The sequence below is a fragment of the Bombina bombina genome, chromosome 6 (genome assembly GCF_027579735.1).
Source record: "Bombina bombina isolate aBomBom1 chromosome 6, aBomBom1.pri, whole genome shotgun sequence".
NCBI lineage: Eukaryota > Metazoa > Chordata > Amphibia > Anura > Bombinatoridae > Bombina > Bombina bombina.
The window spans coordinates 480,478,557-480,491,955 of record NC_069504.1 but is presented as its reverse complement, the minus strand read 5'-3'; the positions used below and the strand labels follow the sequence as shown (position 1 = coordinate 480,491,955).

General features: G+C 37.7%; 1 protein-coding gene across 2 annotated transcripts in view; it reads left to right on the top strand.

Moving 5' to 3' along the window:
- TLN2 (talin 2) overlaps window positions 1–13,399 on the top strand; it is a 637,355-nt gene that overhangs the window by 472,927 nt on the left and 151,029 nt on the right. For both annotated transcript variants that reach the window (XM_053717305.1, XM_053717304.1), the window contains exons 29-32: window positions 8,993–9,112; window positions 9,609–9,806; window positions 10,823–10,962; window positions 11,104–11,197. In XM_053717305.1, coding sequence (XP_053573280.1) covers window positions 8,993–9,112; window positions 9,609–9,806; window positions 10,823–10,962; window positions 11,104–11,197 — 552 coding nt within the window. The remainder of the gene's footprint in view (window positions 1–8,992; window positions 9,113–9,608; window positions 9,807–10,822; window positions 10,963–11,103; window positions 11,198–13,399) is intronic.

The window sequence follows — 13,399 nt, the reverse complement described above, 5'->3', positions numbered from 1 at the left end:
AAGTCCGTCTGGAGACCCAACCAGGCTTGGAATAAAGGTAAACAATCCAAGAAGCCCGCTGCTGCTACGAAGACAGCATGAAGGGACAGCCCCCGATCCGGGACTGGATCTGGTAGGGGGCAGACTTTCTTTCTTTGCCCAGGCTTGGGCAAGAGATGTTCAGGACCCCCCTGGGCATTGGAAATCGTGACCCACGGGTATCAACTGGAATTCAAAGATTTTCTCCCAAGAGGGAGATTTCATCTTTCACAATTGTCTGTAGACCAGATAAAAAGAGAGGCGTTCTTACACTGTGGGGAAGACCTCTCTACCATGGGAGTAATTTGTCCCGTTCCAAAACTGGAACAGGGACAGGGGTTTTACTCAAATCTTTTCATGGTTCCCAAAAAAGAGGGAACTTTCAGACCCATTTTAGATCTGAAGTGTCTAAACAAGTTTCTCAGAGTTCCATCGTTCAAGATGGAGACTATATGAACAATCTTACCAATGATCCAGTAGGGGCAATATATGACTACCGTGGACTTGAAGGATGCATACCTTCATATCCCTATTCACAAGGATCATCACCAGTTCCTAAGGTTTGCCTTCCTGGACAAACATTATCAGTTCGTCGCTCTTCCCTTCGGGTTGGCCACAGCACCCAGAATCTTCACAAAGGTTCTAGGGTCCCTTCAAGCAGTTCTAAGACCGCGGGGCATAGCAGTGGCGCCTTATCTGGACAATATTTTGATTCAGGCGTCAACTTATCTGACAAAATCTCACACGGACACAGTGTTGTCTTTCCTGAGAACTCGCGGTTGGAAGGTGAACATAGAAAAGAGTTCACTAGTTCCACGGACAAGGGTTCCCTTCTTAGGAACCCTGATAGACTCGGTAGACATGAAAATATTTCTGACGGAGGTCAGAAAATCAAAGATTCTAAATACTTGCCGAGCACTTCAGTCCATTCCTCGGCCATCAGTGGCTCAGTGTATGGAGGTCATTGGATTAATGGTAGCGGCAATGGTCATCATTCCATTTGCTCGCTTTCATCTCAGACCACTGCAGCTGTGCATGCTCGGACAATGGAATGGGGACTATGCGAATTTATCTCCTCAGATAAATATGGATCAAGAGACCAGAGACTCTCTTCTTTGGTGGTTGTCGCCGGATCATCTGTCCCAGGGGACGTGTTTCCGCAGACCCTCATGGGTGATAGTGACAACGGACGCCAGTCTTCTGGGCTGGGGTGCAGAATGGAATTCCCTGAAGGCTCAGGGTGTTTGGACTCAGGTAGAGTCTCTACTTCCAATCAATATTCTGGAACTGAGAGCAATATTCAATGCGCTTCAGGCGTGGCCTCCGTTGGCTTCGGCCAAATTCATCAGATTCCAGTCGGCCAATATCAATCATCAGCGGGGAACAAGGAGTTCTTTAGCGATGATAGAAGTATCAAAGATAATCCGATGGGCGGAGGCCCACTCTTGCTATCTCTCTGCAATCTACATCCCAGGAGTAGAGAACTGGGAAGCGGATTTTCTAAGTCGTCAGACTTTTCATCCGGGGGAGTGGGAACTCCATCCGGAGGTGTTTGCCTCATTGATTCGCCAATGGGGCAGACCGCAATTAGATCTGATGGCATCTCATCAGAATGCCAAGCTTCCAGGTTACGGATCCAGGTCGAGGGATCCTCAGGCCGAACTGATAGATGCCTTGGCAGTACCTTGGTCGTTCAGCGTAGCTTATGTGTTTCCACCGTTTCCTCTCCTTCCACGCGTGATTGCTCGGATCAAACAGGAGAGAGCTTCAGTAATCCTGATAGCGCCTGCGTGACCACGCAGGACTTGGTATACGGATCTAGTGGACATGTCCTCTCTGCCACTGTGGAAACTTCCTTTTGAGACAGGACCTTCTCATTCAAGGACCTTTCCAACATCCAAATCTAAATTCTCTGCAGCTGACTGCTTGGAGATTGAACACTTTATTTTATCTAAGCGGGGATTCTCTGATTCAGTCATCGATACTTTGATACAGGCTCATAAGCCTGTCACTAGAAAAATCTATCATAAGATATGGCGTAAATATCTTTATTGGTGTGAATCCAAGTGATACTCATGGAGTAAAGTTAGGATTCCCAAGATTCTGTCTTTTCTCCAAGAAGGATTGGAGAAAGGGTTATCAGTGATTTCCTTAAAGGGACAGATTTCTGCTTTGTCAATTTTGCTACACAAACGTTTGGCAGATGTTCCAGATGTTCAGTCTTTTTCTCAGGCTCTATCCAGAATTAAGCCTGTATTTAGACCAATTACTCCTCCCTGGAGTTTGAACCCATGCATTCCATAGATATTAAATTATTATCTTGGAAAGTTTTGTTTTTGGTTGCTATTTCTTCAGCTTGTAGAGTTTCTGAGCTTTCAGCGTTACAATGTGATTCGCCTTATATTATATCTTATATTTCATTCTGATAAGGTGGTTTTGCGTACCAAACCTGGATTCCTTCCTAAGGTTGTTTCAAATAAGAATATTAATCAGGAAATTGTTGTTCCTTCCTTGTGTCATAATCCTTCTTCTAAGAAGTCTGTTACATAATCTGGACGTTGTCCGTGCCTTGAAGTTTTTCTTGCAGGCAACTAAGGATTTCCGTCAATCATCTTCATTATTTATTATTTATTCTGGAAAGCGTAGGGGTCAGAAAGCTACTTCTACCTCTCTTTCTTTTTGGCTGAAGAGTATCATCTGCCTGGCATATGAGACTGCTGGACAGCAGCCTCCTGAAACAATTACTGCTCATTCTACCAGAGCAGTGGCTTCCACATGGGCTTTTAAAAATGATGCTTCTGTTGAGCAGATTTGCAAGGCTGCGACTTGGTCGTCTCTTCATACTTTTTCCAAATTTTACAAATTTGATACTTTTGCTTCTTCTGAGGCTGTTTTTGGGATAAAAGTTCTTCAAGCAGTGGTGCCTTCCGTTTAGGTCTCTGTCTTGTCCCTCCCATTTCATCCGTGTCTTGTAGCTTTGGTATTGGTATCCCACAAGTAAGGATGAAATCCGTGGACTCGTCATATCTTTGTAAAAGAAAAGTAAATTTATGCTTACCTGATAAATTAATTTCTTTTACGATATGAAGAGTCCACTGCCCACCCTGTTCTTTTAAGACAGATTTATTTTATACCTATTTTTTGTAAACTTCAGTCACCTCTGCACCTTTGGCTTTTCCTTTTTCTTCCTAAACCTTCGGTCGAATGACTGGGGGTGGAGGGAAGGGAGGAGCTATATATACAGCTCTGCTGTGGTGCTCTTTGCCACTTCCTGTTAGCAGGAGGTTAATATCCCACAAGTAAGGATGAAATCCATGGACTCGTCATATCGTAAAAGAAATGAATTTATCAGGTAAGCATAAATTTACTTTTTTCATTCAGATAAGGTAGTTTTACATACTAAATTAGGATTTCTTCCTAAAGTTGTTTCTGATCGGAACATTAATCAGGATACTGTTGTTCCTTCCTTGTGTCCTAATCCTTCTTTTCAGAAGGAACGGCTTCTGCACAATTTGGACGTGGTTCATGCCCTAAAATTCTACCTGCAGTCAACTAAGGATTTTCGTCAGTCTTATGCTTTGTTTGTAGTTTTCTCAGGAAAACGTAAGGGACTGAAAGCTACGGCTACTTCTCTTTCTTTTCGGCTGAAGAGTATCATACGTTTTGCATATGAGACTGCTGGCCAGCAGCCTCCAGAGAGGGTTACGGCTCATTCCACGAGGGCTGTTGCTTCCTCATGGGCATTCAAAAATCAAGCTTCTGCGAAACAGATTTGCAAGGCTGCAACTTGGTCCTCTCTTCACACTTTTTCAAAGTTCTACAAATTTGACACTTTTGCCTCGGCTGAGGCCGCTTTTGGGAGAAAGGTTCTTTAAGCAGTGGTGCCTTCTGTTTAGGTTCCCTGTCTTGTCCCTCCCGTATCATCTGTGTACTCTAGCTTGGGTATTGATTCCCAATAGTAATTAAGATGATCCGTGGACTCATCGTGTCATTAAAAAGAAAAGAAAATTTATGCTTACCTGATAAATGTATTTCTTTTTTGACACAATGAGTCCACGGCTTGCCCTGTTCTTTAGACAGGTTGTTGGTTATTTTAAACTTCAGACACCTCTGCACCTTATTACTTCCTTTCTCTCATTTACTTCGGTCGAATGACTGGGTTGTGAGGGAAGGGAGGTGATATTTAACAGTTTTGCTGTGGTGCTCTTTGCCGCATCCTGCAGGGCAGGAGAGGTATTCCCAATAGTAATTAAGATGATCTGTGGACTCATCGTGTCAAAAAAAGAAATACATTTATCAGGTAAGCATAAATTTTCTTTTTTTATCTTGGATAATGGAGTTATTATTTTTTTGTAAGTTAGCTTTTTTATTTTTTGTAACTTAGTAGGGTTATTAGTTAGGTGTTAAGATTTTGTTTGTTTGTTTTTTCAGTTTGTTTTTATTAATTATAAATTGTTTACTTTTTTTAAAAATATTTTTAAAATAGGGGGTTTAGTTTTAGAGGAGGGTTAGAAGTTGGGTAGAGTATGGTTAGAATTAGTTTGGGGGTTTTCGGTTAAGTTTTGTTTCTTGTTTAAATTTTTTAAAAAGATTTATTTAAAATATTTTTTACTTATGTGTTTAGTTTAGAGGGGGGTTAGGTGTTTGGGTTAGTTTGCGTTTGGGGTTTATGGCGGTATAGAGGGTAATAGCAACATAGAGGTTAATAGATAGTACTTGCGGTGGGTATGTGGAGGCATAGGGGTTTATAGATAGAACTTGTGGTGGGTATGTGGCGGCATATTGGGTTAATAAGTAAGGACTTGGGGTGGGTATGTGGCAGTTTAGAGGTTAATAGCAACTTGCAGTGGGTATGTGGCTGCATAGGGGTTAATAGGATAGGACTTGCAGTGGGTATGTGGCGGTTTAGAGGTTAATAGTTTAGTGTTAGTGGGCGATCTTAGAGTACTTCGGTTTATGGGTATTAGGATTAGTGTTTAGGCAGACGGCAGTGCAATTCTGGAGATCCTTTACTATACATCGCCAATATGGTTGGCGATGCTGGGTATTGCCTAAGCCAGCACCGCCGACCAATGGCATGTATAGTAAGCGCTTCTTGGCGATACCGCAATGCTGGGAGCTTGGAATATTCTGACAAGCTCGCTTGAGATAGCGGCGGATCCCTTAGAATATTTCACGCCTCGTTGCACTATCATCGGGCCTGTAAGCTACATTTATCTCTGTAAGCTACATTTATCTCTGTAGGTTACAGTTATGTCTGTATGTTTCATTTGTGTCTGTATGTTACTTTTTATGTTACTTTATGTCTGTATGTTACCTTATAAACCGAAGATCAGTAGGTTATTCTTGTGATCAACAGAATTATGATCTTGGTTTTGAACTTTCTATTCAGAAGTAGCATCCCCATCTAACACATTTACATTAAGGTGAGCAGCAATACTTTCTGATCTCTTTAAAGAGAAAGAAGTTGTGGATGTTTGTTTCCCTCTGAGAAATAAATCATTGTCTAAAATTAAAACATTAGTAGTAAGTTATGTTGAAGTGTAAGAATATTATGGGAAATATATGGTTTGCAAATTAGCATAATTGTAAACTACATAGCAATTATAAAATGTATTCATGCTGTAGCAAAAAACTTTCATAAATAACTCTATCATTAGTCCATTGTAGCTGTAGATTTTAGAGCTGTTAAAAAAGAGAAGTGTCTGGGAACTGCCGTTACTAGGTAAACTAATCTCGTGGCAACTGATAAAAAAAAGGCTGTGGTTAAAACAAGCCAGCTTGGAATAACATTTTTAATCCCTGAAAGGATATCCTTTAATGCAGCAAAAAATAAATTGCACTGCGAAGTAGAAAAGTTGCATTCATGTGTATGAACAAAGAGGAGCTCATATGACCCTCTAGATATCACAAGGTTGAAAAAAGTGCAATTATTTACTCTACCAGTTTTAGAATAATAGAAAAGGGCATATGTTGATTCTGTACCGATACGTCTGCCATAAATAAACTAAAGACGTGTAATCTACTCAATGGAAAGGGGAAAATCTGTTTTTAAAATAATAGGTCAAATGACCTAAGTATTACACGGTCAATGTGGAAATGACAAATATTTAAAACACTAGGTTTAGAGTAGGAAAAGTAAGTAGGCTGCAAATACACGCTGATATCTCAGACAAAAATAAACCAGCAGACACAGAAAACTGCTTACTGGAAAGGAGACTAAGTTGATCCTTTAGATAACGAGATCACTCACTTAAGAGAAACAAACTATTAGAAAGAGGAGAGGCTTCTAAATGAGAATGATTTAACCTAACTGAGACCTTTAAAATAAAGTATGTTCTGAAATTGCCTATCACTCCAAAAATAAACATTAAACAAATAAGCCAGGCTCCTCATTAATTAATAGTTACAAACATGGTCACAGTCAATCCAGAGCCCAATTATAAGTACCTTTTAGAATTTTACTTCATATCTCATGAATTATGAGATGATTCCAGACTACTGAGTTAATAGTAAGCCATCTACTAGGAGATCAGAAAACTTCAAACCGTCAACACAAGAAACCTCTCCTCCTGCCCCTTCCCTCTCTCTCCAGAGCAGTTTCCTTTTTCTCCATTTCTTTTACTACTGAATGTATTTCTATTAGTTTATCTGATTTGCTTTGAAGATTTTCTAAGCTGGGGTTTCTAGTGCACAACAGAGTTTCTCTTCCCACTCTCTTTATGTGGTGTGTTTTGCATCCACACATCTAACCCAGGGGCAGCATTTTGTTCTCTTGAATCCTGTATCTTCTGATTTGTACAGTTTGAGGTTTATGTTAATGTGCGTGTGTGTGTGTATATCTATATATATATCTATATATATATATATATATATATATATATATATATATATATATATGTGTATATATATATATATATATATATATATGTATGTATATATGTGTGTGTATGTATGTATATGTATATACAGTGTGTGTATGTATATATATATATATATATATATATATATACACACACACATGTTATATCAAAATTATCTTTGCACTAGATGTAGCAGTCAAAATTGTGGAAAACACCTCGTCTAAGTTCCAAAAAAAATGTGATACAGACTCTGAGATTTAAAGTAAAGGTTCATTTTTGATGAATTATTGCCCGGTTTTTAATAAACCTATTAAAAACAAGGGCACTTTAATTCATCAAAATTGACATTGAACTGTTTTCTTCAAAAACTTACCTTTTAATCCTGGCAGCCGCTCCAGTACTTTCTCCACCCGTCGCAAGCCGTCTTCGCGGGTCCAAAATGACGAATCCGGCTTCCTCCAATCACAGCGTTGCATCAGGCCAAGATTCCCCCGGGGGGGAAGCTGTGATTGGAGGAAGCCTGATTCATAATTTCTGACGTCTGCAGAGGCTTCCGACGGCTGAGGGAATCGCTGGAGCGGCATTAAGGATTAAAAGGTACGTTTTTGAAGAAAACAGTGAAATGTCAATTTTGATGAATTAAAGTGTCCTTGTTTTTAATAGGTTTATTAAAAACCGGGCACTAATTCATCAAAATGGACCTTCACTTTAAGGAATAGAAAGGTAAAAATTAAATGTGCATTGGTGCATTTCAATTTGAAATAGACACATTTTTAAAATATACTTCCATTTGCAAAAGTGCTTCTGTAAAAAGGTATTACTGTTTTAATGCAGCATATGTACATATCCTGTGCATCAGTATTCAAACACCACACCTTCTATGAAAGTCAGTAATGGCTTGTATAACACAAATTACATATTCAGAAGCAATAAACACCACTGCCAGTTCACTGAGCAAGCAGGGTGTTTGAATACTGGTGCACGGCCCTCACAGCATATGTGAGTATGCCACTGACAAACAGTAATAACTTTTACTAGAAGTATATTGCAAATATGCTTATATTTCAAATTGAAATGTACCCATGCATGTTTCATTTTTTGACTTTTTTATTGTTTTAAACTTTCTGCTGTTAAACATTCTGTATATTGTGACTCTAGTTGTGAAGTTGCTGATTCTATTACTGTTGCTTTTGAAGAAATGGATAAAGCCAGTGGATAAGCCACACACACACATAGGGATGAAAAAATATCACTATGGTTTACTAGTCATGGGATAAAAGCTACTAGCCCTGAGGGAGAAACTTAAAGGGACATTAAACTCAACATTTTTCTTTCATGAGTCAGACAGAAAATACAATTTTAAACAACATCCCAATTTACTTCTATTATCTAATTTGCTTCATTCTTTAGATATCTTTTGTTAAAGAAATAGCAATGCACATTGGTGAGCCAATAACATGAGGCAAATACGTGCAGCCACCAATCAGAAGCTACTGAGCATATCTAGATATGCTTTTCAGGAAAGAATATCAAGAGAATGAAGCAAATTAGATTATATAAGTAAATTAGAAAGTTGTTTAAAATGATATTCTCTATCTGAATCATGAAAGAAAAAATTTGGGTTTAATGTCCCTTTAATAGTCCACTCAATGTTAAAGACAGGAAAAAGTCAAATTTCTAAGTCGCCTGCTGCAATTTACAAGTTATCCCGGACCTCTGGACCACTGGATTGGAAATTTCAAGGCCTGTGTGTGTATGTGTATATGTGTGTGTGTTTATATTTATTTATATTTATATATATATATATGTGTGTGTATGTATGTGTATATATATATGTGTGTGTGTGTGTGTGTATATATATATTTATATATATATATATATATATATATATATATATATATATATATATATATATATATATATATATATATATATATATATATATATATATATATAAATAAATATAAAAAACACATACACATGCACACCATGTATATAACAGTTCAGTTAACTTTGTAAAAATGTTGTAAATGCAAAAAATAGTGGTTACCAAATCGGCTGGGACATGAGCAGCCACAATACAGCATAATAATTGCATCTATTTTTCAAAGGTGGCCAAATCTGTTTCACATTCCCTGAATAACTGTGTGAACTGTCTGCCTGGGCAGAAGGATGTGGATATGGCTTTGAAGAGCATTGGGGAGTCCAGCAAGAAGCTGCTTGTGGATTCAGTAAGTTTTCTGGCAGGTGAAATGCACTGTTTGGTCATTGTTTCCCCAATGTACTTTCTAAGATATGAAAAGCGATTACAGTGTTGTTTTCAGGTTTCTAACTCGCCTGTTCAGCAAATAGTGTAAAACCTGAAAACAAAGACACCGTAGTAGTCACCGAGTGTCCTAAAGGCTCTAGCTCATAAATGTCAATGTTAATATAATCATTTCTTATTATTAAAGGAGTGCTTTAAATTATAAATGCAATTTTTAGGCTATTTGCAATATTACTGTTGGTGTCTGATTGTGTACCAAACTGTATGATTAGCAAATAATGTGTTTGTCATTAATATTAAGTGCATATGTATGTACCAACAACTGTAAGAGTAGACTGGGTGTATTATGCTTCATTTTGTTGTAATTACATACACATTACAGGTACAACATTACGTTTACAAATGCTCAATTTCTCACAATTATTTTGTTACTTCAGTTCACTTCTTCTCTCTTTCCGTAGCTTCCTCCAAGCACTAAGTCATTTCAAGAGGCCCAGAGTGAACTGAACCAGGCAGCTGAAGGTCTGAACCAGTCAGCAGGGGAAGTGGTTCATGCTTCAAGAGGGCAAAGTGGGGAACTGGCAGCTGCCTCGGGCAAATTCAGTGAGGATTTTGATGAGTTTCTTGATGCTGGCATTGAGATGGCTGGCCAGACACAGGTTAGATATACTGGTATAATGCCAGCAAGATGGATCATATATATGCCTGTAAGTGCATTATGTATATGTTTCATAAATGTATTTGTTATTGAAATGTGCTAAAAAGCAGCATTTTTTTTTTATATCAAATATATAGAAGATGTGAATATGTTTGATGAAGTGAGTTGATGCACTCTGAGTAGATTTATGATGTTACTTCAGACTTTACCCAGAGCTACTTGGGTAATCCTAGTATATACCCGTGTAATGCTAGGATTACCCAATTTAAGGCTTTACATATATATATATATATATATATGTGTGTGTGTGTGTGTGTGTGTGTGTGTAAATATATGGAACATTATTTTGTGTGTAGCAGGGTATGATGCAGGTTATTCTTATTTGTTATCCTTAAAGGGACAGTAAAGTCATAATTAGACATTCATGATTTAGACGGATCATACAATTTTAAACAACTTTTCAATTTACTTTTTACTATTTCATTTTCTTCCTTCTCTTGTTATCCTTTTCTGAAAGGTTCATCTAGGCATGCTCTGGAGCAGCAAATAACATAGGTTCTAGCTGCTGATTGGTGGCTGCATATATATATATATATATATATATATATATATATATATATATATATATATATATATATATAATTGATTGTATGTTCTACCTAAACCATGAAAGAGAAATGTTTTGGGTTTCATGTCCCTTTAAGGTGGGGAAAGGTAAGATTTAAACATCAGCTCTCAAAACATTGTGTAAATGTAGAAGTCTTGATCTGAATAATGCATAAGCTAACAATGGCAGAGACGTAACAGAGTTGCACAGTAATTTGATAGTACAACCTGTATACTCTTTATTCTGGAGTAGCAGTGGGAAATCAGCTGCTGGATGAGCACCAGACATAATAACTAGGAGTTAGAGCAGGAATCTGCCTCCCAGTCATGGCATCCTTCTTACCTCACACCCAGGATAGTTACCTCACTAGTTTTAGAACTAAATATCACCCTCTTTTTAATATTTTACAGAATAAGGATGACCAGATACAGGTTATAGGTAATCTAAAGACAATCTCAATGGCCTCCAGCAAGCTGCTCCTGGCTGCTAAATCACTTTCTGTGGATTCTGGAGCTCCAAGTGCCAAAAACTTGCTGGCAGCTGCAGCAAGGTGAGCAAGCAATTCTACCACCAATAACTTGTTTTTGTTTCTCTATTTGCAATATTGCCATGCATTGTCTGAATCATTATGTAAATTATGGGATTAGAGGCAGAATGAAATAGACTCTGTTACATGATCTGTCTTTTGCAGAGCTGTAACTGAGAGCATAAACCAGCTTATCACCCTATGCACACAGCAGGCACCAGGTCAGAAAGAGTGTGACAATGCACTACGTGAGCTGGAGGTATGTATTACTAATGTGAAAATGATCCATCCAAATATATTTTTGTACCTGCTATTCCCTATATTCAAACCTCATTGTAGATTATTCATTTTCAGTTACAGTGACAATAAAACATGTTGTGAACATTTGTAATAACCTGGACATCTATATTAATTACTAATAACAATGTGGTGTGATCTATTGCTAAATTACAATAATAAATCCCCTTAAACTTATACTACACAAACAGTCAAACAGTTGTACTTTTCAGCAGTGTTCATGCTGTTTTACACATTCTCAGTCAAGGCTGGAAAAAATGGCAGAACCTCTTTTAGTGAACATTTTCTGTAGCTGCTGATCGGAATTGCACAATGGTTAGGAGGAATCTCATCATCATAAAAATTGTTTGAATAACTCTCTTCTGGTCATACCACAGCACCTTAAGCGGGACTCTGGCCTTTCCAGGCCACAAATCTTATGTTAAGACCATTCAGCTGCTGATCTACTCTACTGTACACACTCTACTTTGTTTTGGCTCATTATTTTGTTGGATCAACAAACTTCTATTAATATTCGGGTGAATTAATTGTTCTGTCCGTGACAGCAAGCTGTGCGTGCCCTAAGGCCAGCAAAGCAGCCCAAACCATGATTCTCTCTCCACCATGCTTCAGTGCCAGTACAATGGTGTTTGGTGCTGAGGTGCCGTGTTCTTTTATCCAAACATAGCATTGTGAGTTCATCTTTTGTGCCATCCATCCAATGAACATTGTACCCCTGAGGAACATCCATTTGGTGTTTTGCAGATTTAAGAGATTGGTTTCTCTGTGGTGTTCGCCTGATAGTGTCAACATGAACAAGTCCTTTGCAAGTTCAAGAAATGTTTTGCCTCGTCCTTTGCTGTTTGTGTGCTTTTTTATGGGGAATAGCACCTACATCTCCTTTCACATATTTACTGGAACACTTTACTCCAATTAGCTTCTAGAGAACTCCTTAGCCTAGAGGTTCATATACTTTTTCCATCCTAGACTTTAAATGTTTAAACCTGAGTTTAGTACTGACAAGACGTACAATAGTTTTGTCTTCTTTAATTTGAGGATATTGTGTGTCTTAAGATGTAGCAAAATATTGCACCACATTTTGGGCTAGATTACAAGGGGAATGCTAATTTATCTGGCACCCACTAATGGGCAAATTTGCCCGTTTGTGGGCACGTGATAAATAACCAGCCATTACAATTAGCGTTCCGAAAAGTAACCAGAGGTCAGACCTCTGGTTAATTTTATAAATGTCCCCAAAATTTAGTGTATAGTGTTTTTTGTTTTTTTTAATAAAAAATTAGTATTTTTTTTATGAAAAAAAATGCACTTAGCAGTTATAAGGGGTTAATAGTGGTGGATGTGGGGGTGTTAGAAAAAAATGGCACTGAAATGTGCCTTTACATAGCTGTCTATGGGAACTGTGTGTTTCTTGTAAATATATATGTAAATGCTTATATACATATATATTTATGTTAGTAAGTGTACATACACAAATAAACACATAAATATATATATATATATATATATATATATGTTCATATACATATATATTTACATTTGCTGTCCATCGCTGTGCTAGTTGTCATGCCGTGTCTCACACTATGGTAGGCGCAATTTTATGCTCCACTTGTAATTTTGCTTTTTATAAGTAATTACTGTACAAATACAATTCATTTCAAAGGGTTCACTAATGTGCACATATTAACATTTTCCAGTTTTGCATGGCAAAATACACCCAGCAGGGTTTGCTGCTTGTAACTAACTGAAAATTACAGAATTACTGTCTAACATTATTAACTGTGTATTATACCATATGAGTTATAAAACAAAGTAGACGGTAACAGAGTGGCTTGCTATAAAGCAAGAGTTGATACATTTATTTGAAATATAGAAAACAGCAAGAAAATTGAGGCAGCAAGTTATGTATTTTTCTATAAAGATATGTGTATATTAATCGAAAAAAGGTACCAGCCTGTAGTTCAAATTAAGAGCACTTTATGCCTGGCTCCAAATATTTGTCAGGCCTTGCTAGCCTTTTGTAACAAACTGTACAGTATTACTGTTAGATTAAATAATTAGACTCATGAGGTAGTACTAGAACAAAGAATTCCGGCTCTTGCCTAGGCCCTTGCCAAATATGCTTGGCTATCAACCACACATGAGAAGAGGCGTGTCAAATGTGTTT